Source organism: Myotis nattereri (assembly GCF_964212035.1).
Source record: "Myotis nattereri genome assembly, chromosome: 3".
In the NCBI taxonomy this organism is placed as follows: domain Eukaryota; kingdom Metazoa; phylum Chordata; class Mammalia; order Chiroptera; family Vespertilionidae; genus Myotis; species Myotis nattereri.
The window spans coordinates 199,896,222-199,924,209 of NC_138077.1; the positions used below are offsets into that span (position 1 = coordinate 199,896,222).

General features: G+C 51.0%; 2 protein-coding genes across 4 annotated transcripts; both read right to left on the reverse strand.

The window, feature by feature from the left end:
• Positions 1-303: 303 nt before the first annotated feature.
• On the reverse strand, positions 304-27,986 carry ZDHHC18 (zDHHC palmitoyltransferase 18; the record flags this gene model as incomplete). 3 transcript variants are annotated; one of them, XM_081087273.1, is made up of 10 exons in its annotated part: positions 304-1,048; positions 1,614-1,691; positions 4,082-4,181; positions 5,172-5,284; positions 6,751-6,853; positions 7,368-7,416; positions 7,534-7,671; positions 9,235-9,384; positions 23,231-23,391; positions 27,676-27,986. In XM_081087273.1, the coding sequence occupies 9 exons, from the start codon at positions 27,984-27,986 to the stop codon at positions 1,650-1,652; spliced, it is 1,167 nt and encodes a 388-aa protein (XP_080943399.1). The 3 variants fall into 3 exon arrangements, with proteins under 3 accessions (XP_080943399.1, XP_080943398.1, XP_080943400.1); XM_081087272.1 differs by lacking the exon at positions 1,614-1,691; XM_081087274.1 differs by lacking the exons at positions 304-1,048; positions 1,614-1,691 and having other exon boundaries at positions 4,064-4,181.
• LOC308516374 (large ribosomal subunit protein eL33-like) lies at positions 17,689-18,750 on the reverse strand (the record flags this gene model as incomplete). The annotated part of the gene is made up of 2 exons (XM_081087324.1): positions 17,689-18,430; positions 18,657-18,750. The coding sequence occupies 2 exons, from the start codon at positions 18,748-18,750 to the stop codon at positions 18,192-18,194; spliced, it is 333 nt and encodes a 110-aa protein (XP_080943450.1). The 3' UTR covers positions 17,689-18,191.
• Positions 27,987-27,988: the final 2 nt, after the last annotated feature.

Consider the following 27,988-nt stretch of genomic DNA (forward strand, 5'->3'; position numbering starts at 1 on the left):
AATTATTTTTAGAGAGAGGGGGAGAGCAAGAAACATTAATTTGTGCTCCACCCATTCATACATTCATTGGTTGACTCTTGTATGTGCCCCAACTGGGGATGGAACCTGCAACTTTGGCCTTATTCGGGACAGCACTCCCACCAACTGAGCCACCCAGCCAGGGATGCCGTGCCTTTGAAAAATCTCCAAACAGCACTGACCAGCTGGAACAAAGCTGGCAGCTGTAAGCAGTGGTTCTCCTGCACACTCAGCACAGGCCCCACCCCCAGACCCCAAGAAAGAGTGGCACCAGACAGCCAAAGATATGGCAAGAAGAGGGAAATCTTTATTTTGGTTTAAAAAAGGTACAGGATAGCAGACAAGCAGACCCCAGCCATGGGCTTAGCAGATTCCGGAGGCCCAGCCAGTTTCCTTTAATTCCTCTGAAGAACAAGGGGCTGCCAGAACTAGCTCAGTCCCTTGGTGCCTGGAGCAAAGGGTACAAGCATCTTCCTTGCAACCTTTCTACTCAAGTGCTGGGGGTGGAGGGGGCCGTGGGAACAGTGTCAAACCAGTTGTGCTTAAAACTGTTACCAAACTTGTTCAGCAGCGTCATCAACCATAACACCCCAGACAGCCAGCTCCTGAAGAAACCTGCTCAGCTCGACTACGGCTATGCCTGATTCTGGGGGGCAGGCGGTAAGGCAAGATTCCTAAAGAGTCTTGACACCTTACCAATCTGGGGAAGGGGAAGTAAGGTGGAAGAGGGGAGGGTGAGTTTCAGCATAGTATTACATCGTTGTGCTGACAGCTGCGTTATGGCTTTTCTACACTCTGGCCAGCATGGAGTGGGGATGGGGGCAAAGAGGTCAGCCCCCTGGCCCCTATGGAGGGACCCTAGAGAGCACACATGTGGGGCAGGCTTGGGGGTAGACCCTGTAGGCACAGATGGTGGCAGATGGGCCACAGGTTAGGCAGGTGGAGGTGCCAGGTGCTTGGCTCCCCCCAGGCCACTCCTGGAGAGGAAGAGAGCAGCGGTCCTCAGGAGGTCCTTAAGCCCCCGCACACACTGGAGATCCCGGCAAGACAGCAAAGAAGGAGAAGAGAGAGTGTTAGTGGGATGGGGAGGAAAGAGGAGGCTAGAGGGGCTCCACAGCGCCTGCCTCTTCCCCACAGAGGGCCTCTTCCCCACAGAGGGCCAAGGCTTGGGCAGCAGGCAACGAAGCAGGAGAGAAGACGGGCAGGTGAGAGAAAGCTCAGCAGGGACAGAAAGCCAGGACACGGTGTTAGTGATCAAAGGCCCCTGCACACCAGGGCACCACCAGAATAGACCCAGGCATCTGAGAGCAGGTACCCCATCCTTTCCCCACCCTCACCCTTCACCTCCTGCGTCAGTCGGAGAGCTGCTGTGTGGGAAACTACTTCCTCATCCGGAGGGGGGCTGGGCTCTTCGCCCTGACCCCATCCTTCTGCTCTGGGGGGAGCCCTGGGGACCCTACCACCACCAGCATACACACCACACCACACACCAGACAGATGAATGAGCTCCATGGGGTTGCGAGGCATGCGATGAGGATGAGATGGTGTGTGAGGGGAGCGGGCAGTGCTGGCTGACAGGGGAGAGATGGTCTTACCAGCTAACCCTCTGCAAAGAGGACTGTTAGCTCCCCTCAGGCTGTGCAGGAGATGGCAAAATCCTGACAGGTGTCCTCCTGGAGGAGATACCGGAGAGGTGGGCCAGTGTTATGAGGTGTCTGGCTGGGCTCTGCTGCCCAGACGGAGGTGAGGGCCAGGAAGGCTCCGGCTCTCAAACTGGAATCTACTGTCTCATAAACATTTTCTTAGCTGAGCAGTCACTGGGGTCAGAGTAGAAAGAGAGCAAGGAACTTGGGGGCCTCCAAGCCCCTGTGGCAGGAGAAGGTGGAGGGGGCTGTGGCCTCTTCTTACATGCCTATGCCTAGTCGCAGTCCTCTCTGTTCTGCCTCCAGCAGACAGACTCCAGCCGGGAGAGGAGAACTTTAGCCAGGTCGGTGGGCTGCCTGCCTTCTCTCTGTATCCCCAGGAAAGACCAAGTTTGACTGAAAGAATAGATGGCTGCCATTTGGGGCCTCAGCAAAGAAGAGCAAACAAAAACCAAACCAAAGCAAATCAACTCTTAAAAACAAAAGTTTTATTACAAGCAAGAACAAAGAACACTAGCTTAAATAAAAGTCAGATGGGAGTCAACCTCCTCTACCCAGCGTCCTGCCCCCCTCCCAGTGCCACTGCAGCCTGGCGCGGGGCACTAAGGCTGGGTGAAGGGAAGCTGTTTTCCCAGAGGAGACCTTCTGGGGCTGCCACTTCTCAACTGCCTGTGACCTACTGGCCTCTGGAGCAAGGAAGGGCAAGATAAGGGGACTTCCTATGTCATTTTCCAAGGACTTCGGCCCATTTGGAGGGCCAAGGAGGGGGAGAGAGGAACAATTTCCTATCTATTTTGACAAGAAACTATAGTTCCCAGCAGAGGAGGGACATTCTCTGAGTTTCTGGCCTAGATTTAGGCCAATCTTCATTCGCCTTGGCCCACCTTGCTCCTTCCTTCCTTCCTTCCTTTTTCTCTGGACAGAGGCCTCCAGTTGGCAGAGATTCCCTGTTCTCTAGCCCTTGGCACTGGGTCCCATACTCGGGGCTTGGAGGAGGGGGTGTGGCTTCTAGGGTGGCAGCCGCTCCTCACAGCCATTACCCCATGCACCACACCCAGCCTCAGCCTGTCTAGGCAGATCCCAGCTGGAAGCCTGACCTGGGGGCTGGGTGGCAGGGGTGGGGTTGGGGGTGGCTGAGTCCCCAGCCACTGGCTGTCGGAAGTCCCTGGAGGAGGGAAAGGCAGGAGGATGTGGGCTGAGCCACAGAAGGAGCCCAGGGGTCTCTTGTAACCACTGCGCACATTCCTTGTCCCCATGGCTCAGGCCGGTACTGCTGTTGCTGGCTGACACTGGAGGGGGATGGTGAGGAGGAGGGCAGCCCAGGGGATGTGGGGAAGTGGGAGCCAGCCACATTTGTACAAGGGCAAGCACACACACACGCGCGCGCACACACACACACACACACTCACAGTCAAAAGGTCTCTTGTAATAAACTTATTAAAATCCATTTGCCTTCTGATAACCTGGCACTACACAGACAGCAAAATGGCTGACTTTTTAAGAATTCTTCTTCCATTTAAAAAATGTAGAAAAGAGGTCTATAAAATTGTGCAAAATACCCAGCATTAATAAACCCGTTTCAAGTATTGCCAGCATGAGTATTACCTACCCATCCCAGACCTGACTTGGGAAGGAGATGGGGGGGCCAGGCTGGGATCCCATAGAGAACCCTCTATGGGCAGAGAAATGGCAAGGCCCCACTTCCTAGTGTGCTTCCCAGGAATCATGCTGGAGCTGAGGTCTTGGGTGCCTGGCCGGCTGGTTTGGCTTCCTCTGACACAGGCTACCCCACCCCTCCGCCCCCATCCACCTCCAACTCTGCCTTCTCTACCTAGAACCCAGCTCTACTCTATTGGCCAACTCCATATAAAAAAATAAAAAACCAAAGAAAAACAATGATCATCACAAAAAGAATGAAGGAGCTCGCAAACCAAAGTAGCCCATGGAAACATCCTGTCCCATAGCCCGCTGTCCAAGCCACTGCTCCTGGGTCTTGTTTCACCCCAGAAGCCCAGCTCAGCAGGGCTCAGCAGCTTCCCCAACTGGGAGGCATTACACTCAGTCCGCACCCTCACTCACACAGGGCTCGCCCTGGCACAGAGTCTTGGCGTGGTCCCCTGGGAACCTGGCCCTGGCCTCTCTATCCTGTCACTCCTGCGACTGATCAGCTGGGGGGAATCTCACTCCTAAGGCCGTGGGAACCTGGGTTTGGGGAGCAGAGGGTACAGCCATGGAACGGTGTGGGGACAGCACGCAGGGTGGGAAATAAATACGAAAAGCCTTGAGTCTTTGGTGGCTCTGCTTCCCTTGGGTGGAATGGGGAGGGTCTCGGCAGGTGTGGAGTGCGGCAGGTGAGTGCGGAAGGGCAAACAGGCCAGCAGGTGGCAAGTACTGAGCCAGGTTCAGGGGTGGCCTCCTACCATGTTGGCATCGGCCTTGGCTCCACAGGCTGGCTCGTCGCTTCTGATGGGTGAGGGCAACAGGGTGTCAGGCTGCACAAATCCCCTCCGGTCAATCAGGCTTCAAAAACACAAGGTGGACATGTGAGGGCTCTGTCTGACACCAGGACTCCAGGCTGGGGCTGGATGGCAGAGACTTGGTGTGGTCCTCTGGGCACCCGGCCCTGGCCTCTCTATCCTGTCACTCCTGCCACTGATCAGCTGGGGGGATCTCATGCGTAAGGCCGTGGGAACCTCGGTTTGGGGAGCAGAGGGTACAGCCATGGAACACTGTGGGGACAGCACGCAGGGTAGGAAATAAATGGCCCCGCCAAGGGAAGTCCTAGAAAATCTGAGGAAAAGGGAGCTGTCTTCCCGCTGGGAGCTCAAGACTCCTCCCTTGCAGAAGGGCCCTCTCTCCACACTCTGGGCACCTGGCTTTTGGCCACAGAATTTATTTACTGTTAATTCAAACTAGCTCACCTTTCTGTGTGGCTGCCAAGAAGCCAGGCTGCAGGCGAGGGGAACAGTAAGGATGAAAGGGCATTTGGAGATAGTGCGACTCCTACTGTCCCTTTTCTGGCAGAATTGGTGGGAGGAGAAGGGGACAGTGTGGGAAGTTTTATTCCCAGTGTCCACTGCCATTTAGCTCCCATCTGGCGCCCTCTGCTGTCAGGATGGATGGGGTGCTTCCTAGCAGGGCTGAACCACCAGGGCTCTCTCCTTCTAGGAGGGAGAATGGAGGTCGTCCCCCCAGTTTGGCCAGCAGCACCAGCAGCACCAGAAGGGCAGCGTTGCTCAAGTGTGGCCAAAACATTAATTGTGGTTATCCCTGGGGAGTAAGATTACACGTGAGACCTAACACTCTTCTTTTTTCATATTTTGTACTTATTTTTTATCTACAATGAGCACATGACTTAAAATTACAACTCTCCATAGAACTCCTTTATGTGACAAATGCCCTGAGAGCATTCAGCAGGGGATGGGGACAGAGGAGGGTAATGTGGGGAGAGGTCTGCTGATTCCAGAACCTCTTTGAGAGATGTGGACTCACAAGGTCACCCCGTCTCACCTGGGAGGTAGGGGGCCGCAGAGCACAGCACAGCAGTTGGTGATAACACTTTTATGGCTGTAGGGGTTGACAGAGGCCTCGCCACCTCTCTTGCTGGACCACGAGCCTTTGATCTGCAAGTAGAAGGAGGTCTGGGTCAGATACCTAACTCCCTTTGCTTCACTTTTCTAAGGTGGGGGGGGGAGGGTGGGGGGAGTCTAGAGGCATGGGAAAACTGGCAAATTCTGAAACCAGTTCCAACTAGACTTCTGGAGAGGACATGTCTTTAACAGGGGCCATTCAGAGAGAATGTGGGGGACTGCTGGATGGTGGGGGGCACCTAGCAGAGAGGAGGAGGCCCCAAACAGGACAGAAGACAAAGGAGAGCCACAGAGAAGCCTCCAAAGAAACTTTTTGGGTGCATCCTCCCTTCTCTGGCCAGCCTCCTAAGGTGGAGGGACAAGGGCACAGGGGTCGGGCTGCCTTCCCTGCCACTGACTCGCTGCGTAACCCCGGACAGATCACTACTCCTCTGAATCTTCATCTGAAAAATAGGGAACTCTCTGATACCAACTTTCTGACAGCACTGTTGGAGCATCAGACGAAATCTTGTCCAGCTCTAGCTCTGTGAAGCCTGCTATCAAAGGCACTGAGGAGTTTCGCAGTGAAGGACACCTGCTTAACTTTAACCCAGAGATTTCCAAATTTATTTGGCTATATCAGTCCTCTTTACTTAACCCCTAGTAATATCCTACAGAACCAGCACCCAGGAAACCCCCTTAGGAGAGTCTGCTCTGTACCAATCGCCCAGCACATGATACCCTATCATGCGTGTTAAGTTTTGTTTCACTAAATAAGAAGCTGAGGTCACAGAAGGTATTTTCTGTTAGTCGACGGGCCCCTTAGTATCAGATAGTGACCCTGGAATGGACGCTCTTGTTTGCTTTTTTATTGTTTGGGAGAACGGGAAGGGGAGGTAAGGTCCCTGGCCCAGGGCTAGGCACACCGTGAGTGCTCAAACAATGCTTGTTGGTGAGGGTCTGTAAGGAAGCAGGTAGGGAGGATTAATGGAACCTCAGGGTCCTGTCCTGGCTGTTCCCGTAAATAAGGAAGCCACCTCAGAAGTCACATCTCTGCTGCCTACAACTGCAGCGGGGGGACAGTGGGCATGGCCGTGGCGCCTGGGTGAAATCCTGACTCTATCCCTTCCCAGCTGCGTAATCTTGGGGCAAGTCACTCCGCCATCAGATGGAGAAGAGGCATCCCTCAGAGTTGGCGAAAGGACCGGAAGAGATGATGGGAACGGAAAGAACTCTGGAGACAACAATGTGCTGCCATTGGGCGACTGTTACAGTGCGAGTGCTGCTTTTCTGGGGTGAGGGAGAAAGCATCTTGGGGGCCCTGGGAGCCTGCACCAAGCGCCAACACATGTGGGGGCCTCAGAAGCTGTGCTGGGTCTCAGGGCCAAGCCATGAGCACTGAAGGAGCTGGCTGCCTATCATCTCCACCCTCGTTTCCCCAGCGGCTGAGAGTCAGGGAGGCACTGCTGCCACTCCAGCTCCTTCAGCCCCGCCTCTTGCCAAGGTCCAGCCTTACTCACATCTTCGTTCGTTGTCAGGTTGGAGGCGACGAGGTAAGTGTGAAACCCTGAGAGGCCCAGGATGGACCAGATGGAGAAGAAGCAGATCACCAACTCCAGCACAGTGAACAGGCAGTCAAGGACCCACAACCAGGATCGGGGCTGGGAGCCTCCCCTGCGCCTGGGATCTTGCCACGCCCAGCCTTTCTCCCCTCTCCTTCCCCAGAAAGGAAATAAGTGTGTAACCTTCCTATGGCCCAGTCACCACCTCTTAGCAGGATTACCTCCTGGGCCTCAAGAAGGGTTGAAGAGCTCCCCTCAAGAGCAAGATGAACCCAGGGTGATGGGCAGTAGTGGGAACTGAGGGTTCCAAGCGCCAAGAGCTGTGGATGTGGTCCAGGGAGCTTGGTGCCTTAGGGGAAGACAGGGACTGTGGCTCCTGAGAGTTCTCGGCCACCCCGTCCCACAAGAGCCCATTTAAGATCAGCTCAAGCCTGGGTGCATATTGGATTCTAGAGGACAAACACCTGCTCTACATCATTGCCCTCTGTTTATAGGATGAGGTGTGGGAACCCATCCCAGTGACGGGGCCTCAGTTCCCACCAGGCTGCCCACTAGCAGACAAAGGCAAAGGATATCTTGCTGGTGTCTCCTTCAGAGTGGAGAGGAAGTTGCTTCCCTGAGAACCTGGAAGAAACAGGAGAGAACACGGCTCAGAGGGACGGTGACCACAGCTCCTCAGCCTGGCTGAGCTGGCTGGCCCGCCCTCTGCTGTCCCCGCTCCTATTGCCACCGCCAACTCACGGAGCGTCAGGTGGGTGACCACGCAGGCGAAGATGAAGGCCGTCAGGAATGAGAGGGAGAGAATAAACGCATAGAAGAAGCGGTAGTTCCGTCTCCCCACACAGTTGCCCACCCAGGGGCAGTGATGGTCAAACCGTTCTGGAAAAGGGCCGGGGGAGAGGGGTTAGTGCAGGCCTGGCTGGCAACCAACCAGCACAGGTGTTCAGAGGCCTCACACCTTAGCTGGCTTTCCCACCCCCTCACTCTCCGCACCAGCAGCTCTCAGACACTCCCTGCTTCTGGTCCTGTGGGAACTGGTTGCTACGGCTCACACATTCTTCCCCATCTTTCCTGGTGAAGGGAAATTCCTCTTTCATGTCTTGGCTGCAAAGCCACTTCCTTAAGAAAGTGTCCTCTGACCCCAGGCAAGGTAAAGGTCCCTGTTACCTGCTCTGTTGCTCTGGCACTTATCTTTTGCAGCACTTTGTCCATGGTGTTCACATATTTATTTACAATTAGTGGACTGGCCAGTGTCCCCTGCTCAATTAGAAGCTCCATAAGGGGGGCCTGTGTTGGCCTCATAATGAGCTGCATCCCAGGGCCCAGCTGTGTCTGGTACAAGGAAGATCCACAAAAAGTACTTGTTGCCCAGCCTACGACCCCTGCCACACACCAAAAATAATGACCCTTGTCCCTCAAGCTAGAGCTAGAGGCCCAGGGAGGGGCTAGACCGCTAGGTAACAAGTGGAGAGCTGGCACCAGAGGCCTGGTCAGAGGGCTGATCTCACACCAGCACCACGTCCCCGGGGGTAGGGGAAAGTCCCCTGTGGGAATATGGGTCACCAGCCCATTGCAGGCCTCACACCAAGGCCAGCACCCTTTGCAGGGGGTGGGTGGGGCTGATTCTCTTGGATGAATGACGCCCACTGAGTCACCCACTTCACTGCCTGCCGTCATGGGGTGTTCCCCACTATTCTCTTGCTCAGGGAATGCTGAGCCAGCTTGATGAGCTCACTGCCCCGGGGGCTGTGCACAGTCACAGTGGCACAGCTCACCGGGCCCTCTTGCATAGCATTTACCTTACGATACCTCCCAGGGGCACACCCTTGGTCCCCATCAGAGCTGCCCAGCCTCTGGAAAGCAGGGAGAAGGGACAACACAGTCTCTGGTTCCCCAGCAACCACTGCAGTTGTGAGTCAGCAGCTCAGCTTCCAATCCTGGCTACCTCCTCTCCACCTCACCAGCTTAAACCCCTCTGTTCCCAGACTCTTGTCCCTCCAAAACCCTGAGAGTCAGATCAAAGTATTTCAGTATAGCTGGTCCCGGGCACTGGGTGGTAAATCATTTCCTTTCTGGCCCAAATGCATCTAGAATGTTATTGGTCCAAGTCTCTGGTTCTGGGACCTTGAACCTCTGAGGACCAGGCTGAGGCCTAAAAGAAGAGTTCAGGGCCTCTCTGTGTCTGCCCCACTTCCGAGCTGTGGGGAAGGAATCCACTGATCCTGGGCTGAGGCCAAGACACCAGTGGTCACACTGAGAGCCCACTGGTCATTCTCGGGTTCCTTCTTAGTCAGAGCAAATCTGAATGACCCAGACTTCCTGCCCAGCCCTGGATCTTTCCAACACGCCACCCCCCTTCAGTCCCACACGAATGACTCCCTTTCCTCCAGTCTTCAATTCTCTCAGGGTTCCCCACATCCCTCCCTGTGGTCCCTCACTTACCCACACAGTTGTCGCAGACACTGCAGTGTGAGGTCCGGGGTGGTCGAAACATCTTGCAGGTGAAACAATACTTCAACTTCACCATCTGCCCATTGATCATCACCTCCTGGGTCCGAGGGGGTGGCCGGTAGGTGGAACTGCCTGTGTTGTCTGAGGGTGGGAGAGAAAGATGGGGGATGTCCAAGCCTGGATCCAGGAGCCCCCACCGGGGAGAAGCCACTGCTTCCTGGCTGGGACGAGAGAAGCCTTGGGGAAACTTTCCAGGGAAAAACGTTAAAGTGCCAGCCTAAGGTGGGGACAAATACTAAGAACTGCTACCACTTACTAGGACTGGGAAATGTTAAAACTTTACAACCTGCTCACACATGGAGGCCCTTACACAACTCTGAGAAAGGCTATCAGAGAAGGCCCTGGAAAGGCGTGGTGAGGTTTATCTGCATCTATTCAAGCCTAGATCCAGTTTCCAAATTCAGGAGGTTCAGGACGTGGAGGGGAAAAGTAAACAATGCTACGAGAAACAGATCCAGAAATGTGGGGCACCTACAAGACCACTGGCCTGATCGCCAACAAAAGTCAGTCACTTACAAAAAGAGAGGGGGGATGGCTCTAAGTTAAAGAAGATTTAGGAGCCCTAACCGGTTTGGCTCAGTGGATAGAGCGTCGCCTGCAGACTGAAGGGTCCCAGGTTCGATTCCGGTCAAGGGCATGTACCTTGGTTGGAGGCACAACCCGAAAAGGGGGTGTGCAGAAGGCAGCTGATCGATGTTTCTCTCTATTCCTCTCTGTAAAAAAATCAATAAAATATAAAAAAAAAAAAATTTAGGAGACTTAAGCAATGCATGATCCTAACTTGGATCCTGTTTTGAAAAACAAAATAAAACACAGCAACAAAAGACAGTTGGCAGAAAATGACTATAGATTAGAAATTTGGGAACTATTAATTTTCCTAGATGTGGTCATGGAATCACGTTTATGTTGGAGGCTGCCCTTAAATTTTGAAGATACAGCCTGTGTAGCTCAGTGGTTGAGTGCCGACCTATGAACCAGGAAATCATGGTTTGATTCCCAGTCAGGGCACATGCCCAGGTTGCGGGCTTGATTCCTAGTGGGGGGCGTGCAGGAGGCAGCTGATGAATGATTCTCTCTCATCATTATGTTTCTATCTCTCTCCCTCTCCCTTCTTCTCTAAAATCAATAAAAATATATTTTTTAAAAAATGGGAGAACGACTTCATGGACTTCATGACTGTGAAGTAGATAAATATTTTTTAAACAAGACACAAAGGGGCTTGCCTGGCTGGGTAATTCAGTTGGTTAGAGTGTCATCCCAATATGCTAAGGTTGCAAGGTCAATCCCCAGTCAGGGCACATACAAGAATCAACCAATGAATGCATAAGTAAGTGAAACAACAAATCGATGTTTCTCTCTCCCTCTCTAAAAATCAATAAAAAAATTTTAAAAGATACAAAAGGGCTAATCATAAAAGAGCAAGTTGCTAAACTGCATATATCACAAGAAGTTCTGTTCGTCTAAAGATATCATTTAAATAATGAAGAGGTGACCTTCAGAGTAGAAGATGATATTTACAATATCTGACAAAAGACAAAGGATTTATATGCAGAATATATAAAGAAGTCTTATAAAATCAGTAAGAAAAAGTCAGACAACTGAATTCAAAGTGGACAAAAGATTCAAACAGGCATTTAATAAAAGAAGCTGTCCAAATGACTAATAAGCACATGAAAGGGTCCTCATACTCCTTAGTCATCAGGGAAATGCAAATTAAAACCACAATATGCTACCACTACACATGCACCAGATTGGCTAAAAAAAAAACAACTTAAATCCAGTGTTGGCAAAAATGTAAAGCAACTAGAAATCTCGTCTGAGCACTTTGGAAAACTGGTACTAACTATGAAAGTTCAACATAGGCACCCCAGCAATCCCACTCCTAGGTGTCTTCCCAACAGAAATGTGCATGATGTGATGTGAGCCAAAAGACATACACAGAATGTTCACGACAATTCTCCTAATAGTCAAAAGCTGGACCTACCCAAATGTCCATCAATAGAACAGATTAAAAAATATAGTATAGCCACACAATGGAGTTCTAATACAGCAATGAGAATGACTGATCCACAACTACACACAGCAATACAAACGAATCTCATCAACATTGTGTAAAATGAAGAAATCACACATGTAAGAACACAAAATGTTCAAAAACAGGTAAAAGTAATCTATGGTGCTAGAAGTCAGATCGTGGTTACCCTTGGAGGGGTGACAGTGATCAGAAGGGGGGAAAGGGGACTCCCGAGACACTGCTCATACACTGTTTCTTTATATGCTGACAACATTCTATATTAGCATATAGCCACTTACGATTTGTACACTTTTGCTAGGCCTGTTACACTTTAGTAAAAAGCTAAGAAAAAGAAAAGACCAAGGTCTCGTCTGAGGTCATGAAGCTGGAATGCTGGCAAAACAGGAATCCGAAACCAGGTCTGCCAATGCAAAGCCCACAGCTCTACCCACTGAGCCTCTTGGTACCCAGGCCACAGAGGACCAAGTCCCCAGAGCAGTGGCTCCTTCCTGGACAGATTTCCTAGCCACATGGGGCTGCCTGCGATCCCCAGCACTCAGCCACCACTTCCACTGGATCGACTCCCCAGATATCTCCCATTTGATGACTCGCCTCCAGTGATTCTTCACTGAGTATGGACCATGTGCAGGCACTATTCTAAGCACACGGCAGGCATCAGTGAAGCAAACAGACATCTCTCACTTCCAGTTACCAGAAGGCTGTTTCACCATCACCTCAGTGTGCTTGACATGGAACTAAGTATCTGAGCATCCATTTCTTTCTTAAAACCCAGCAGCGTGGTAAAGGGCAGGGGGATTGAGGCCAATGGATACACTCTGAAACCTGGTTTTGCCACTGACTGGTTGTGTGTGAGGTTGAAGTCAAACTTCTCTGAGACTCAGTTTTCTCATTTGTAAAATGGGAATAATAGGTAGACTGAAGCATGAATCCTGGCTCCCCCTCTTACTAGCAGGGTTTCTCCTGATGATACCATTGGCTACCTGTGTGGCAGAGCAAATCATTTTACCTCTCTGTGCTTCTGTTTCCTCAATCACTGAAATGGGGATAATGGTACCCTCCTCATCAGGTTATTGTGAGGATTAAATGAGTTAAATATGTGAAGTAGCACAAAGTAAATGCTTAAGAAGTGTGCCTGTTATTACTGGCTCATAGAATAACTGAGAGAAAGAAGGGAAAAGACACCCTAGCTAGTTTGGCTCAGTGGATAGAACCTTTGCCTGCGGACTGAAGGGTCCCGGGTTCGATTCCAGTCAAGGGCACATGCCCAGGTTGCGGGCTCGATTCCCCAGTAGGGGATGTGCAGGAGGCAGCCGATCAATGATTCTCTCTCATCATTGATGTTTCTATCTCTTTCGCCCTTCCTCTCTGAAATCAATAAAAATATATTTCAAAAAAAAATAAAGGGAAAAGGCAAGGGAAAGAGAACACTTCACTGAGGGTCTACTGTATGCTGAGCATTCTGCATACAGTTATCTTCTTTAACCCTGATAACATCCCAAGAAGTTAGGTTATCATTATCATCAGGTTTCGGAGACTTTAAAGTGAGCTTAAGTTACTTGTCCAATGTCACACAGCTAGTAAGTGGCAGAACCAGGATGTGAAACAGTTTCCAAAGCTTGGGGTTGAGGTTTTTTTGTGTGTAAAATTTAAAGTGTCATAATGAGTGTTATTTATCTCTGCCTGGTTCCTTATTTCTGCCGGTGGCACAATCTAAGAGCTGGCAGGAACCTCAAAGAACAGAATACACAGCCCCAGCACATAGCAGATAATGGATAAATGTCCCTTTGCTCACTGCCTCTGTTCTAACCCATTAAGTTTACAAATAAGAAAGAGGCCCAGAGAGGTTAGGGGATTTGCTCAAGGTCACACAGGCAGGGACAGGGGAACCCAGTCTGGAGTCTCTTTTTAAAAAAATAATTTTTATTGATTTCAGAGAGGAAGGGAGAGGGAGAGAGAGCTAAAACATCAATGATGAGAGAGAATCATTGATTGGCTGCCTCCTGCACGTCCCACACTGGGGATCGAGCCTGCAACTCGGGCATGTACCCTGACCGAATTGAACTGTGACCTCCTGGTTGTATATAACTGGCACATTCCTCTAAATAGCCCCTTTGAGTCACCTCTCAGCTCAAAACCCTTCATTCGCCTCCCCTAAAAAACAAGACAGAAGAACTTCTTGTCATGATATAAGGGTCCTTCACAATCGGGCCCAACCTCTGTTCCCGGCTTCTCTCCCACATCTTTTCCCACACGAGTCACTGGGCTTAGGTCTTCCTGCCCTTATTCCTACCAAGTCCCAGCCCCAGGTCCTCCCTCCTCGCTGCTCACCAGGATTTGCTGGAGGCCTGTCTAATCTCTAACAGCTTCTTAGACCACTTCGGCCTCAGGGCTCTCATGCCCTGCCCACAGCACCTAATCCTGCTCTCCACTGTGTTGAGGTGTGGCAGGACTGTTGTGTGTGCACACTGTCTTTCCAAATAGACTGCACACCCCTCGAGAGCTGGGAGAGTGGAATAAACAGGCAGGCCCAGGCCTAGGAGCTGTGAGACAGCAGGCAAAGAGGAAAGAAAATATGCTTTGAACTCAGGCCTGAAGTTCAAATTTTGACCCTTCCATTTATGAGCTGGTGTCTTTAGGGAAGTTACTCAACCTTTGTGAGCCTATTGGGCATCTGTAAAAGCAGACAAATAAGAACAACTACCTTGAAGCGTTGTAAGGACCAGACTAGTACACATAAAGGAACTGGCACCTGTGGTACCTATTAGAAGCTGTTTGCAAAAGGGGCAGCAAGGGGCAGGCTCTGGAGTCTGAAACCCTGAGTTCAAACCCTGGTTTTGCTAACCACTTGCTACGTAAGGAATTCCCTTCACCTCTCTGAGACTCAACCACTTACTAGCTGTGTGATGTGGGTCAAGTTGCTTAACTTTTCTGTGCCTGCATATGAAAATGGGACATAATGAACTCCACCTGTTCTTTAGTGTTGTTAGGAGTATTAGGTGAGAATTCATTAAGTGGGTTTAGTCAAGTGTCTAGCACCTGGCAAGAGCTTAAGAAATATTAGCAACCCTGGTCAGAGGGTCATCCTGATACGCCAAGATTGTGAGTTCGATCCTTGATTAGGGCACATACAAGAATCAAACAGTGAATGAATAAATAAGTAGAACAACAAATCAATGTTTCTCTTCTCTCTTTCTTCCTCTCTCTCTCTAATATCAATTTTTAAAAAAAGAGCCGTGGCAGATGTGGCTCAGTTGGGCAATGTCCCATGCACTAAAAGGTTGCTGGTTTGATTCCCAGTCAGGGCACACGCCCAGGTTGCAGTACAGGGCATGTAGGAGGCAGCTGACAGATGTATCGCTCTCACATCAATGTTTCTCTCTCTCTCTCTCTCCCTTCCTCTCTAAAAAAATAAAAAATAGCCCTGCTGGCATGGCTCACTGGTTGAGTGTGGGCCTATGAACTAGGACAGTGATGGCGAACCTTTTGAGCTCGGTGTGTTAGCATTTTGAAAAACCCTAACTTAACTCTGGTGCCGTGTCACATATAGAACTTTTTTGATATTTGCAACCATAGTAAAACAAAGATTTATATTTTTGATATTTATTTTATATATTTAAATGCCATTTAACAAAGAAAAATCAACCAAAAAAATGAGTTCGTGTGTCACCTCTGACACGTGTGTCATAGGTTCGCCATCACTGAACTAGGAGGTCACTGTTCAATTCCCAGTAGAGCATATGCTGGGGTAGCAGGCTTGATCCCCAGTAGGGGGCGTGCAGGAGGCAGCTGATCAGTGATTCTCATCATTGATGTTTCTATCTCTCTCCTTCTCCCTTCCTTTCTGAAATCAATAAAAATATATTTTAAAAAATATATAAATCTTTTAAAAAATAAATATTATATAAAAAGCACAAAAAGAAAACCAAACAAAAATACAAAAGAGAATTTAAAAAAGAAATATGAGCATTATTGCTTTTTCTATGTAACACTATATTCCAAACAACTGATTTACAAAAAAACTTCAGAACACAGCCCATCATGAGTGAAGGACGGCCACAGACCCTCTTCAGGACTAAAAGTACGGGTGTCCTTGCAGGGTTCCCACAGCCCTCCCCAGAGCAGGGAAGAGCCCAAGCCTCTCCTCCAAGGCAGGGAGGGAACTCCTAACAGTATATTCTGGCCTCAGGGCCAGGATTCCTCCTCTCTAGAACTCAGAGAAAGTAAAGCTCTGCACACCCAACTTCCTTAGGCTGCCAAGAGCCAGAGGCAAAGGAGAGACATGTCACGCTGGAGCAAGGAGGCCACCCAGATGCTGAATGAAAGTCACCAACTGCAGGACCCTAAATAAGTTGGATCAAAGGGGGCTCTGTGGGGATGCTCCTACAGAGGCTGAACCCCATGTGGGGGTGACGGGGTGGGGAGGAGGCAAGCAGTGGTTCCACTACTTTTTCTCAAGCCAAACAGTCCTGGCCAGTCACCACCCTGGATTTGGCCTCAGAATTCTCCTCAACCCACTCCTCCCAGCAGCCACTACCAATGGTAGCTTGTTAGTGCTCAGAGAACGTCCATTTGCCATTCTTACTACAAGGCTCAAGTTTCAATAGAGGAAAACAATTTTCAAAGTGTACTGACATTCCCTGTCTTACCTGATGCACAAAAAATGCTCTGGGCTGGGTAAGGAGATATGTGCCCACATTTTATAGATGGGAAAACTGACTTCACTCCAACAGTATAAGATGGGGCTGAAATAAGAATCTGTCTTCCGAGGCATTCATTTGTTCATTCTTACAAACATTAATATCTACTATGCCAAGCTACTGTACAAGGCCTGAGGTGACAGGTGAGGGGAGAAGGAGTAAGTACATAGAGATGAGCCAAATATGTTTTCTTTGGCCACCAATTCAGAAAATATTTATTGAAGAAATGAAGACAGCCTGGCCGGTGCGGCTCAGTAGTTGAGCATCGACCTATGAACCAGGAGGTCACGGTTCGATTCCTAGTCAGGGCACATGCCCGGATTGCGGACTTGATCCTCTATGTGGGCAAGCGGGAGGCAGCCGATCAATGATTCTCTCTCATCATTGATGTTTCTATCTCTCTCTCCCTTCCTCTCTGAAATATATATATATATATATATATATATATTTTTTTTTAAATATATTTCTTTATTGATTTCAGAGAGAAAGGGAGGAGAGAGAGATAGAAACATCAATGATGAGAGAACCATTGATCGGCTGCCTCCTGCACACCTCCCCACCAGGGATCGAGCCCACAACCCAGGTTTGTGCCCTTGGCTGGAATCGAACCTGAGACCCTTGAGTCCGCAGGCCGACTCTTTATCCACTGAGCCAAGCCGGCGAGGGCAAAAATATATTTTTTTAAAAAAGCAAGGAAGGGACTGCTAAAAGAGATGCTATCCCTACCTAAAGGGAATCTAAGATCCACTCCAGGGCTCTTTCTACTTTAGGTTCTTCTCCAAGAAGTCAAAAGGCACCCTCCTGAAGTGAGGCCTTCCTGCTGCCTTCCTAGTGGGACACCAAGCCCCTGGGGAAGTGGCAATGGGGGGGGAAGACTTCTTCCCATTGAATGGCCATGAGAAACAAGTGGGTCTCCAGACATCTTTCTCCTGACCAAGGGAAAGGGCCTGATACACCCCAACCACAACCCACAGAGAAGAGCAGGCAGGTGTCCTGCAGTTAGAACCTAAATGGTTGGGCCTGTGAATGAAGCCCAGTGGCTGGCCTGGAAGCCCCCAGGGGCTGGTCATGACCTTCTCAGAGGCTTTAGTGAGGGAAAGCGGGGATTTCTACCCGCTCTGCAGGGCCCTGTTGCCCCTGTTGTTCCCACCTATGGAGGAAACAGCTGTAAGGTTGCGGTCTCCCCAACTTCTGGTTCAGCTCAAGGTCAGTCACAGTGCGCAGGCTGTGAGTGCTGGGTCACACCTGACCCACCTGACCATTTCTGTTCATTCCAGAGGTTTATGGAGCCCCTACCACATACAGGCTTAGTGGTAACCTGGGAATGCAGGAAGAGCTCAACCTGAGGGCAGCATAAGCCAAAGTGGATAATTACAGAGTCAGTGTAAGAGGCTCTGTGAGTCAAGCGTGGTGACTCTGGGCCCAGCCTGATCTCATTTGGAAACCTACCCTGGCCACTTGTTAGCTTGTGACTTTGAGGAAGTTGCTCAACCTCTTTGAGCCTCAGTCTCCTCACTGGGTAACAGTATTAACCTTGTAAGATGATGATGCAAATTAGAGATGACATATGGAAAAGTCTAACCCATAGCTAATCAATTCATGGTATTACTGATGTCTAGATTCAATACTGTGAGAATACAACGGGGAATGTGTGGTGGGGGGCAGGAAGCAGCATTCAAGAAAGCAACAAAAGACGAAGCATGAAGCGGCAATTAAGTTGGATTCCTCGGGCTTGCCAGAGAAGGAGGGCATGGCAGTGAACAAAGGCTCGAGGCATTAACTGCACCTCGTGGCTGGGGGCACAGGAGAGCGGCAGGAGATGGGAGGAAGAGGGGGCTGGCGCTTGCCTTGATCCTGCAGGCAAGTGCACCTCTGCGGACAGGCGAGTTTTCAGGAAAGTGGAAGATTGTTTACTGGCCATGACACTAAGCAACCTTGAATCATGTGATGAGAAAGTTAATTCCCCTTTTATTTATTTATTTTAATTTTTTAGACCTGGGCATGTGCCCTGACCGAGAATTGAACCGTGACCTCCTGGTTTGTAAGTTGATGTTCAACCACTGAGCCACCTTGGCCGGGCTACTCCCTTTTCTTTCTTTTCTTTTTTTTTAAAAAAAAAACACAAATCAATTTTTTTTCTTTACTTTTCAATAAGTTTAAATTCTTGAGGGGTAGAGTATTACATGGATTCTGTGTCCAATGGCCTTAGTGGGAAGGTTGCTTTGGAATTTAGCACGAACCATGCCACTGTTTCCGTGAGCACAAGTTTCCTTTCCCCAGATTACTCTGGTTTTGCTCCTTTTGCCACCAGGAGTCACTGTTTTGTTCTTTGCTTTGTGCACATAAGCACATCTCTTGCCTAGATAGACTTCAGTTTCATGTTGAGCATAAGCACCTTTAAATTTTTTAAAATATATTTTTATTGATTTCAGAGAGGAAGGGAGAGGGAGAGATAGAAACATCAATGATAACAGAGAATCATTGTTTGGCTGCCTCCTGCACGTCCCCTACTAGGAACCGAGCCCACACCTGGCATGTGCCCTTGACTGGGATGGGACCTGGGACCCTTCAGTCTGCAGGCCAATGCTCTATCTGCTGAACCAAACCGGCTAGGGCAGCACCTTTAATTTTAAGAAGAGCTGTGTGCTCCCTCTGATTCTGGAGACCCTGCTTAGAGCCAATAAAAGTGGCCTTGGACCACAGCCTTCCAGACATATGTGTTGTTACAGAAGCCCTGCTCCCATCAGGCCTCCACAGGCTCCGAGATGTCACAAAGAAGAAGGCAACATTATTCCCTTTTCAGTTCTCCTTCAAGCCTTTCATCCCATCAAGGCAAAGTCTCCACTTTTTTTAAAAATATATTTTATTGATTTTTTACAGAGAGGAAGGGAGAGAGATAGAGAGAGTTAGAAACATCGATGAGAGAGAAACATCGATCAGCTGCCTCCTGCACATCTCCCACTGGGGATGTTCCCACAACCCAGGTACATGCCCTTGACCGGAATCGAACCTGGGACCTTTCAGTCCGCAGGCCGAGGCTCTATCCACTGAGCCAAACCGGTTTCGGCAAAGTCTCCACTTTTAATACCTAACACCTGTGATCCTCATAGGCCTCAAAGCGACTGCTCTCAGCAGGCACTACAACCACCAAAAATTCCGTTACATTATGTTTTGGTTTTATGATTATCTTCTATGCAGAACAACTGGCTTTCTGCTTACAGAGGTGATATAAAGTTTCCTTGTAAACTACATTTAAAAGCAAGCCATTTGAAGGAAAACACTAAGAAATGAAGGTACAAGGAACGATGCAGAAAAGGCAAAAGTCACAAAGGTTGTACTCCAGAGACTGAACTTCAGGAAATGCTGCTGAGGGCGCTAGGAAGTCACCCAAATTCTGAGCCTGGGAGGGCCAGGGCCAAATGTGAGTCTTGGAGAGACAACCATGACCAAAGGGAGAGGCCAGGTGTCCAGGCCTGGTCAGCAGAGCCAATCAGGATGGAGTCGGTCCTGGGACTGTGGAAGGACCTGAGAGGAGACATCCTGGGGACAGCATGGGGTTTGTGACCTGCTATGTGCTGGCAGAGGAAGAGGCCTTCATGTCTGTCCTGTGAGTTGTGATTCTAGATGAGTGTCTGTCCATGGAATTTAGATGTTTCTATCGTCTCCCATCATAGCAGGAGGTTATGGGCCAATGTTGCAACCTCCTACTCTTTGCCCAACTGCCCAATCACCTGAGCTCTGTGTGGCCCTGCAGGGTGATCCCACTGCATGGCCTGCCAGCTGACAAGTCAGAATCTCAGACCAGGGTGACCAAGGTCCCGGTGTGCCTGCAGCTGAGGGGTTTCCCAAGACAGGAGACTTTCAGTGCTAAACGAGGGACAGGGACAGTCCTGGGAAAACTGGGAGGCCCTGGTCATCCAACCTCAGACAGTGATGGCGAAGGTTGGGAGCCCTGGGCCAGATTCTGTTGGGCTGGGGCTGCTGGTCTAAGGGCCAAAGTAAGACACCCACAGCCTGCATGGACCCAGGCCTAGTAATCAGGTCACGTTTATATGAACAGCACCACCACCCAGAACCAGCCCCCAACCTTTTCAAAAACGCTCAGTGAGCCCTCGCTGGTTTGGCTCAGTGGATAGAGTGTCGGCCGCCTGACTGAAGGGTCCCAGGTTCCATTCTGGTCAAGGGCACATGCTCGGGTTGTGGGCTCGTCCCCAGTAAGGGGCATGCAGGCGGAGCCAATCAATGATTTTCTCTCATCATTGATATTTCTCTCTCTCTCTCCCTTCCTCTCTGAAATAGAAAAACAAACAAACAAAAAAACACACAAAATGCTCAGTGACCTTAGTCCTTTTCAAGAAAATGTTTCAACCTGATTGGAAGCCTCCTGTTCAAGTTTGAGAATTCAGAGCCCTCAAAGATGCCACTTTCTAGGCTTGGCAACTGTTCTCAAAGGAAAGTCTCAAACCCTGACATGTGGGCCCCACTAGACTTGCCGCCACCCCATCCTCCAATGAGAATTTCCCAAATTTTCTGAAGTACCCCCTGTGTTCCAGACAACATGTCCTGATCAGAGTCCTTCCTTCTGTCCTCTCCTCCTTCTGTTCCAGCCTGGAGGGCTCCCCTCACACATCTTCCTGTGCTTGAACTCCACCCAAACTTTACAGTTTGGCTCAATGCACCCCTCTATGAGGCCTCCCCATATCCTCTGGACAGAAGGTACTCCTGGTTTCCTTGATGCTCTTCCAAAGCCTGGTCTCACCAGTGGCAGGCAGGCAGGCCTACCTTTGCCCGCCGCCCCCCACCCCTGCCCCAAAACACACACAGTTAGTAGTCAGCATATAGAACAGTGATGGCGAACCTATGACACGCGTGTCAGAGGTGACACACGAATTCATTTTTTTGGTTGATTTTTCTTTGTTAAATGGCATTTAAATATATAAAATAAATATCAAAAATATAAATCTTTGTTTTACTATGGTTGCAAATATAAAAAAAAAATTCTCTATGTGACACGGCACCAGAGTTAAGTTAGGGTTTTCAAAATGCTGACACGCCGAGCTCAAAAGGTTCACCATCACTGATAGAGAATCAACACATAAATGGTCAAACCCGTAACGCCTAATTGGGAGAAGTTCCACTGTCTCTCCACCGTCACGTGGGGACAGCAAGGAGGCTCATACATTGAGCCCAAGTCACTCAGCTGTCCAGGTGGCTGACAGGTGAAGAAGAGAGTCGCTGGGAAAGGCTATTGGGCCTGCCTGACAATTCCATAGTGATCATCAAGCAGCACAGGGCCAAGACGGCAGGGAAAGGTGTTTTGGGAATGTGTCATGGGAGGTGTGGCCCAACTGGGGTCACAAAGGCTTCCCAGAGTACAGGACACTTGAGCTGAGACGTTAGGATAAGGGGTTTGGGAGTCAAGGCACACACTCAATCTCTGCATGGGCACGGCCGGCTGCTGTGAGGATTTGTGGGGATAATGGACAGGAAGCCCTCAGCACACAGTCAAGCTCTCCCCAAACATGGGGGATTACTGTCGTCAGCATTACCCTGACAGCTCACAGGAAGCAGAGGACTCCAGGCAGCCAGGCCTCTGAGCTCAGGTTGCGTTGGATAATAATCCTGCCTCCTGATTAGCCCGACCAGGAGGGAGGAGAAATGGGGCTGCAGCTGAGCCCCCCCACTGCCGGGTGGACTGGCTCAGGTCAGACCGTGGGGTTCTGACAGAGCAGAAACCAGGCCGAGTGGCTCAGACATGTAAGAGGGAAGGAAGCTGATGCAGGCAGAGGAAGACAGCAACCAAGGGCGTGACTGAGGACGGGCCTGGGCGGAGGAAGACACAAGGAGCAGACAGAGAGCGAGAGAACATCCTCTCCCCTCCTACCACCCTCCCGAGCTGCTGCAGAAAATTAGTGGAATGACTTCCTGTGATGGGTGCAGCAGCCTCTGCATTTATAGGCCACAAGGTCTTTTCAGGGCCAACTGGGTGATTAAAAGCTTGTCTGAAAGCCACCCTGTTAGGGGAAGGAGCCAACCAGGAACCGGAAACCTGTGAGGTGTACAAGTACTGACATCACTTCTCAGCAGAAAGGAGCTGGGGTGGAGCAAGCTGAGATTAAGGCCCTGCCCCCCTCCCTGCACCCCCTGCTGCCCAGCCACCAGGGGGACCCACACTGGGAGGAGTCAAGGGCCATGTGAGGTGCCTGGGAGCACAGGTCCTTCTGCCATACTGGCCTTCCTGCCGTTCCTCAAACACACCAATTTATCTGCAACTCCAGGGTTTTGTTTTTATTGTTTCCAAACCACATATTACTGGCTCCATTGCACCATTCAGGGCTCATCTCAAGTGCCACCTCCTCCTAGAGGCCTCCCCTGACCATCTAATCTATATTAGCCCACTCCCCAACCTACTGTGCTCTCCCCTCAGATCCTCACAACTCAAACCCTCATCTCTGCAGGTTTTTGTTTCTTTTTGTGAGTCAGATGTCATCTCATTCACAAAGCCTTCCCCGACCACCCTGTTTAAAATCACACACTCTCCCCCAACTCTCATCCCGCCTCCCTGGTTTCCTCTTGTCTGTCTCACATCCTAGATCTTTCTTTCATTGCTGTTTAATTCTTTCCGCTGGAATGTCAGCTCCAAGAGGCAGAGATTATTGTCAGATTTGTTTACTGCTGTATTACCAGCATCTAGAAGAGTAGCTGGCACATAGTAGGGACTCAATAAGTGTTTGATGAGTAAATGGATAAGTGTATTTAAATGTTGAAGAGCAGGGGCGCTGGCCAGACTGCCTGGGGTCTCATCGCAGCTCTCCCACTTACTGTGTGATCTTGGACCATTTACTTAACCTCTTTGAGACTCCATTTAATTAGTAAAAGGAGAGTAACAACAGTACTTACCTCAGAGGATTATTGGGTGATTAAATAAGATCACGCATATGAAGAGGTGGAAACAGTGCCTGGTACCCAGGAAGCTCTCGGTACTATGCTGGCTGCCATGACAGCTTTCACTTGCTAGCACTTCTTGTTTATTGCTCCCTTATTTATCATCTGTCTCCTCCATTCTCTCCCACTTGCCTTCCTCACTATTGACCCCCAGCTCCCAGCATAGTGTGGGGAGAGAAAACCAAGCCTCCTATCAAATCGGGGAATGTGGACCTGGGGGACACAGCTTCAGCTGAAGTAGGAGCCTCACCGATCTGTTTCTCCAGGGCAGCTGCTTCACAGACGGTGGCCCGGGGCAGGATCCCAGGGTCCGTGAAACTCGTCTGTAGCAGGCAGCTCATGACGAAGAAGAAGAGGATAGCAGCGATGATGGGGATGGCAAGGGTCAGTTGGCGGGCCAAGAAGGGACAGCTAGAAAAAAGAGAGGGAGAAAAAGATGAGTAGTTACCCCACAGACCCCCTGGGGCACAGGGCTACAATGCTAGGCAGGTACTGCCATCCCAGCAAACACCCCCGCATTCTCGAATAGAGCCTCTCCCAGAGGCAGCAGCCACTTCCCCATGAATGCCTGGCATCACTAATTAATCCCACACTTTCGCCCTGAGCCATGGCAGATGTGATCAGTAGATCCCAGCACTGTACACTTAGCTGCAGCATCAGAATCCTTCTAAACCCAGAGCTTCAGGCAGCTACTCCCAATTAACTGGAATGTCACTTGAGATGAACCATCCATGACAATGTTCACTCATTCATTCAGTCAGTCAGTCACTCACTCCACAAATATTTACAGAGGCCTTCTACGTGCCAGACAACACCTTCAATAAGAAGCAGGAGTACTTGGCAGTGAATAAGGCAAGAGTCCCCTGTTCCCTCAATGAGGCTTATGGTCTAGTGAGGAGAACAGACATGTAAACAGAGAATTGCCACATGGCCCTGCATACTATAATGGGGAAGGGAAAGGCAGTAGAACAGTCAGGAAAACAGACTGGCTGACGGAGACGCCTAAGCTAAAACCTGAAGAATGAGTAGGATTAGCCCTGGTGGTGTGGCTCAAAACCGAGCATCGTCCTATGCACTGCGAGGTCACTGGCTTGGTTATGGGTCAGGGCATGTGCCCAGGTTTGCGGGCTCGACCCCCAGTAGGGGGCGTGCACTGCTGGGGGCAGCCAGTCGATGTTTCTCTCTCTCCCTCTCCCTTCTCTCTCTCTTAAACCAATAAAAAGCATATTAAAAAGGAAAAACAGCCTGGCTGGTGTAGCTCAGTGGTTGACCATAGGCCTATGAATGAGGAGGTCACGGTCTGATTCCCAGTCAGGGCACATGCACGGGTTGCGGCTCGATCCCCAATAGGGGGTATACAGGAGGCAGCCGATTAATGACTTTCTCATCAATGATGTTTCTCTCTTTCTTCTTTCTTCTCTGAAATGAATAAAAATATATTTAAAAAATAAAAACAAAGAATCAGTAGGATTAGCCAAGTGAAGGGGGTCGGGAGAACAGCATGGTCCAGCTACTAATACTGTTACCTAAAGACTGGTGTCCCAAGTTCGTTCTGTCAGGCCCCTGACCCCAGCTGGCTTGGAGGACACCCTGTGCACAGGTCTGATTTTACCACTGTCCTCTGCTGCCTTCCCTCCCTGAGCCAGTGAGTGAGGAGCTGCTATTTGGGAGATGACTGGCCACTGGGAGGCCCAAATCAGCCAAGATTCCAGGAGCTGGCATAACCGCAGTAAGCAAACCTGTGGGCACCTACATGCTATTTCTGGAGCCTCCATCATGTGAGGTTCTGGCCTCCAGAGAGGCCCAGCCCTTGAGGAGCAGAGACTGCCAAGGCCAAGGACTCTAGTGGGACACATTCTGCTCCAAACATCTCAGTGCTCCCCAGGTCCGAACCTCAGAGCTGAGCCCTCCATGCCACCCACATGACAACTCCACCAGTTCGTGTCCAACCAGACTTCTTGGAGGACAGAGAAGACTTGAGGTCTGAGAGTTATAGAGCCCTCAAAAACAGCAAGTCCCAGCCCCCAGATTTTATAAAAGGGGACTCCGAAACCCACAGCCATATCCAAGGTCACCCAGTCAGTAACAGGACTGAGTCTCTAGGGGCTCCCAGCAAATGCTCTGTCCATTCATACTCAACAAATATTTGTTGTATTGAGTGGCCACTACACACCAGGCCCTGTTCTAGGCACTAAGAGTACAATAGTGAGGAGAATACAAAATGCACAGACCTGGGGCAGGAGTGTGCAAGGAGGCCGATGTGCCTGGAGGGAAATACACAGGGGTTGCGGGAGGAGATGGGTACAGGGAGAAAGTCCTTTCTCAGGGCTCTGGCCCTAATCTAGACAGCCAGGGAGGACTGACAATTAAAGATACAGCATCTGGGGTGGGAAGCAGGGCAGAAGCTGGGAGCCCTGCTTGGAGGCCTGTGCAATAATCCACCAAACCAAACAACAAAGCAAAACCATTCTCAGCAGGAAGGCCCTAGAGAGCCACCTCTGCCTTTCCCCAGAGCAATAGGCGAGCATGAGCACCTCTCACCCTCCACACCCTCACCAACAGCATTCCCGTCATGCCAGCTCCCTACTGAGTTTCCACCCCAGTCCAGACTGAGGTGAGCTCTTGGCCCAAACCCCAGCCCCCTGCCGACTCCACTACCCCGTGGGGAGGAGCAGAAATAGACGCCATGTTTCACAAGCTCCTCGCTTCCTCCCACTCTGGGGACAACTCTGTCACCAGTGAAGACACCCATTCAAATGCCCAGAGAAAGTCCTGCTTCTGAACTGACCAAATCCCACACTGCAGGTCACGGGGCCAACCACGGCAAGCACCGCTTCCTCCTGCCCTCGCTGCAGCCCTGGTGGGAAGACCCCGGCAGGACACTGGAAAAGGAACTTTCGGAACATCCCCGTGGGCAGGCCCGACGACATGGATCTGAAACTCAGCCAGGGGCCATGCAGGGGGCCATGGGGGCTCCCCAGAGCTTCTGCTTGCTAAACTGTCCCAGAACTTTGTATCCACCCTGACTCAGAAGGGAAGGGTGAAAGGGAGAAGCTAAGCTCAGCGGCAGGAAGTCCTCACCTTGTTTCAAGGGGAAAGCCAAGATTGCAGATACATGATCTGGCAGCCCGAAAGGTGACCTGGGGCTAGTGTCTCTGTGGCAGCCTCAGTCCTCATGGCCCCAGGCCCCAGGGAAGAGTTTTTGACCAAGACAACAGTAAGAGCAGCAGCAAGCACTAAGTTCTTGTTATAGGCTAAAAGCTACATGAGTGACTTCATGCCACCCTCATATCACCCTCATGACAGCCTGAGGGAGTGGGTACTGTTATAAACCCCATTTTATAGATGAGGAAACTGAGGCTCTGAGAGGTGAAGTGACTGCCCCGAAGTCCCACAGTTAGTGTGTGGTGGATCCGGAATTTGAACCAGGTCTGTTGGCTCCAGAGGTGGCATTCTTAACTACACTGTAAAATGAAGTAAGACCACAAACGATGGGGAGAGCCAGGAGGGGAAGCAGAGCTCATACAGCTTGAAGTGGGTGTGTACATGTGTGCGTGCAAGGAACCATGCAGCAGGTAGCTGAAGCTAGAGACCAAGGGCAAGGTGGAAAACTTCTGATACAAATATGTGACCCTAGTAAAATGACAGGCGTCCCCTCCTCATCCATAAACTGGAGTTACCACGTGGGCCAAACCTGGGGACATGAAGACGTTAAAGCTCACAGGAGCAAACATGACCTGTCACACAAAAGTACTCTGGGTTCTCCTGAAAAATACAGGCACGGCAGCTGTTCCTGCCATGGAACAGGCCAGAGGGATGCTCCAAATGTTGACAGGGAGAGAAGGCCAGGAGGTTAGGAGGGCGAGGGGCTTGGGAGATTCTGGGGGAAACAGGAGGAGGCTCAGGAAGGAAAAGCAGCTCTGAAGAAGCTAAGGAAAGTGCTGGGGAGGGAAAGGGAGGTCTGAGAGGCCCAAACATGTTTGAGGGAGGATTGCCCGAGGACCCAGGCAACGGGGAGAAGCAAGGAGAGAGGGTCTGAGGGTAGAGAGATGACCAAGGGGGCCTAGAAGGACCCTGAAGGTAATGGGAAGACCTAGGAAACCTGTGGTGGGGAGCATATAGCAACGGCCATGGAAAAACTCAGACGTTATCTGGAAGGGATATGAGAAAGGATGCCTCAAGGGGTCAGAGAGAACCTGGGGGGCTGGGGGGGGGCGGGCGGGGGGGGGGCAAGGCCAATCCTGAGGATAGGTGAGGAGAGAGGAGATCTGTCCAAGGGGGGGGGGGGGCGGGTGGAGGCAGAGGCAGGGAGGTCTGGGGCCAAGGGACATGGGAGGGCGGTTCCTGGCAGAGGCTGGCAAAGGCAGGGTGCCAGGGAAGGATGGGGGTGCTAGGAAGGGACCACAGAGAATGGGGTGGCTAGGAGGGCGGATGGGGACCAGGGAGGAAGGATAAGAGGCAAGGAGGAGGGGCCTGAAGGCAGACTCTAAGGCACAGGGAGGATGCAGGCCCAGAGGCAGGGATCCGAAGGTGCCTGCAGGTGCTGCGAAGGGTGGAGTGAGAGAGGACGGGTGCCCAGCGGGGACCGGAGGGGTGGAATGCCCATCAAAGGCTGGCGAAGGGGGGTGGGGGGGAGGGTGTGCAGGGGTCGGAGGAGACCGGAGGGGACGGGGATGGGGGCGCCGCCGAACTCACTCGAAGACGAAGAAGAGGACGGTGGTGGTGAGGATGAGCAGCAGCGTGAGCGCGAAGACCCCGCCGTGGCCGGCCAGCATGAGGCGGCCCCCGCAGTAGAAGCGGTTGCGGCCCGGGAACACCTCCCACTTGCGCCGCGGGCGGTGGCCGATGCTGCCGCTGCCGCTGCTGCCCCAGCGCGGTGCAGCGGCGGGCGGTGGGGGCCCGGGGCCCGGACCCGGGGGCGCGGCGGGGCCGGGGCGGCGCGCCCCTGGGGAGGCAGGCGGCGGGGCGGCCCCGGGGCTGATCTGCTGGTACTCACAGTCCTTCATGC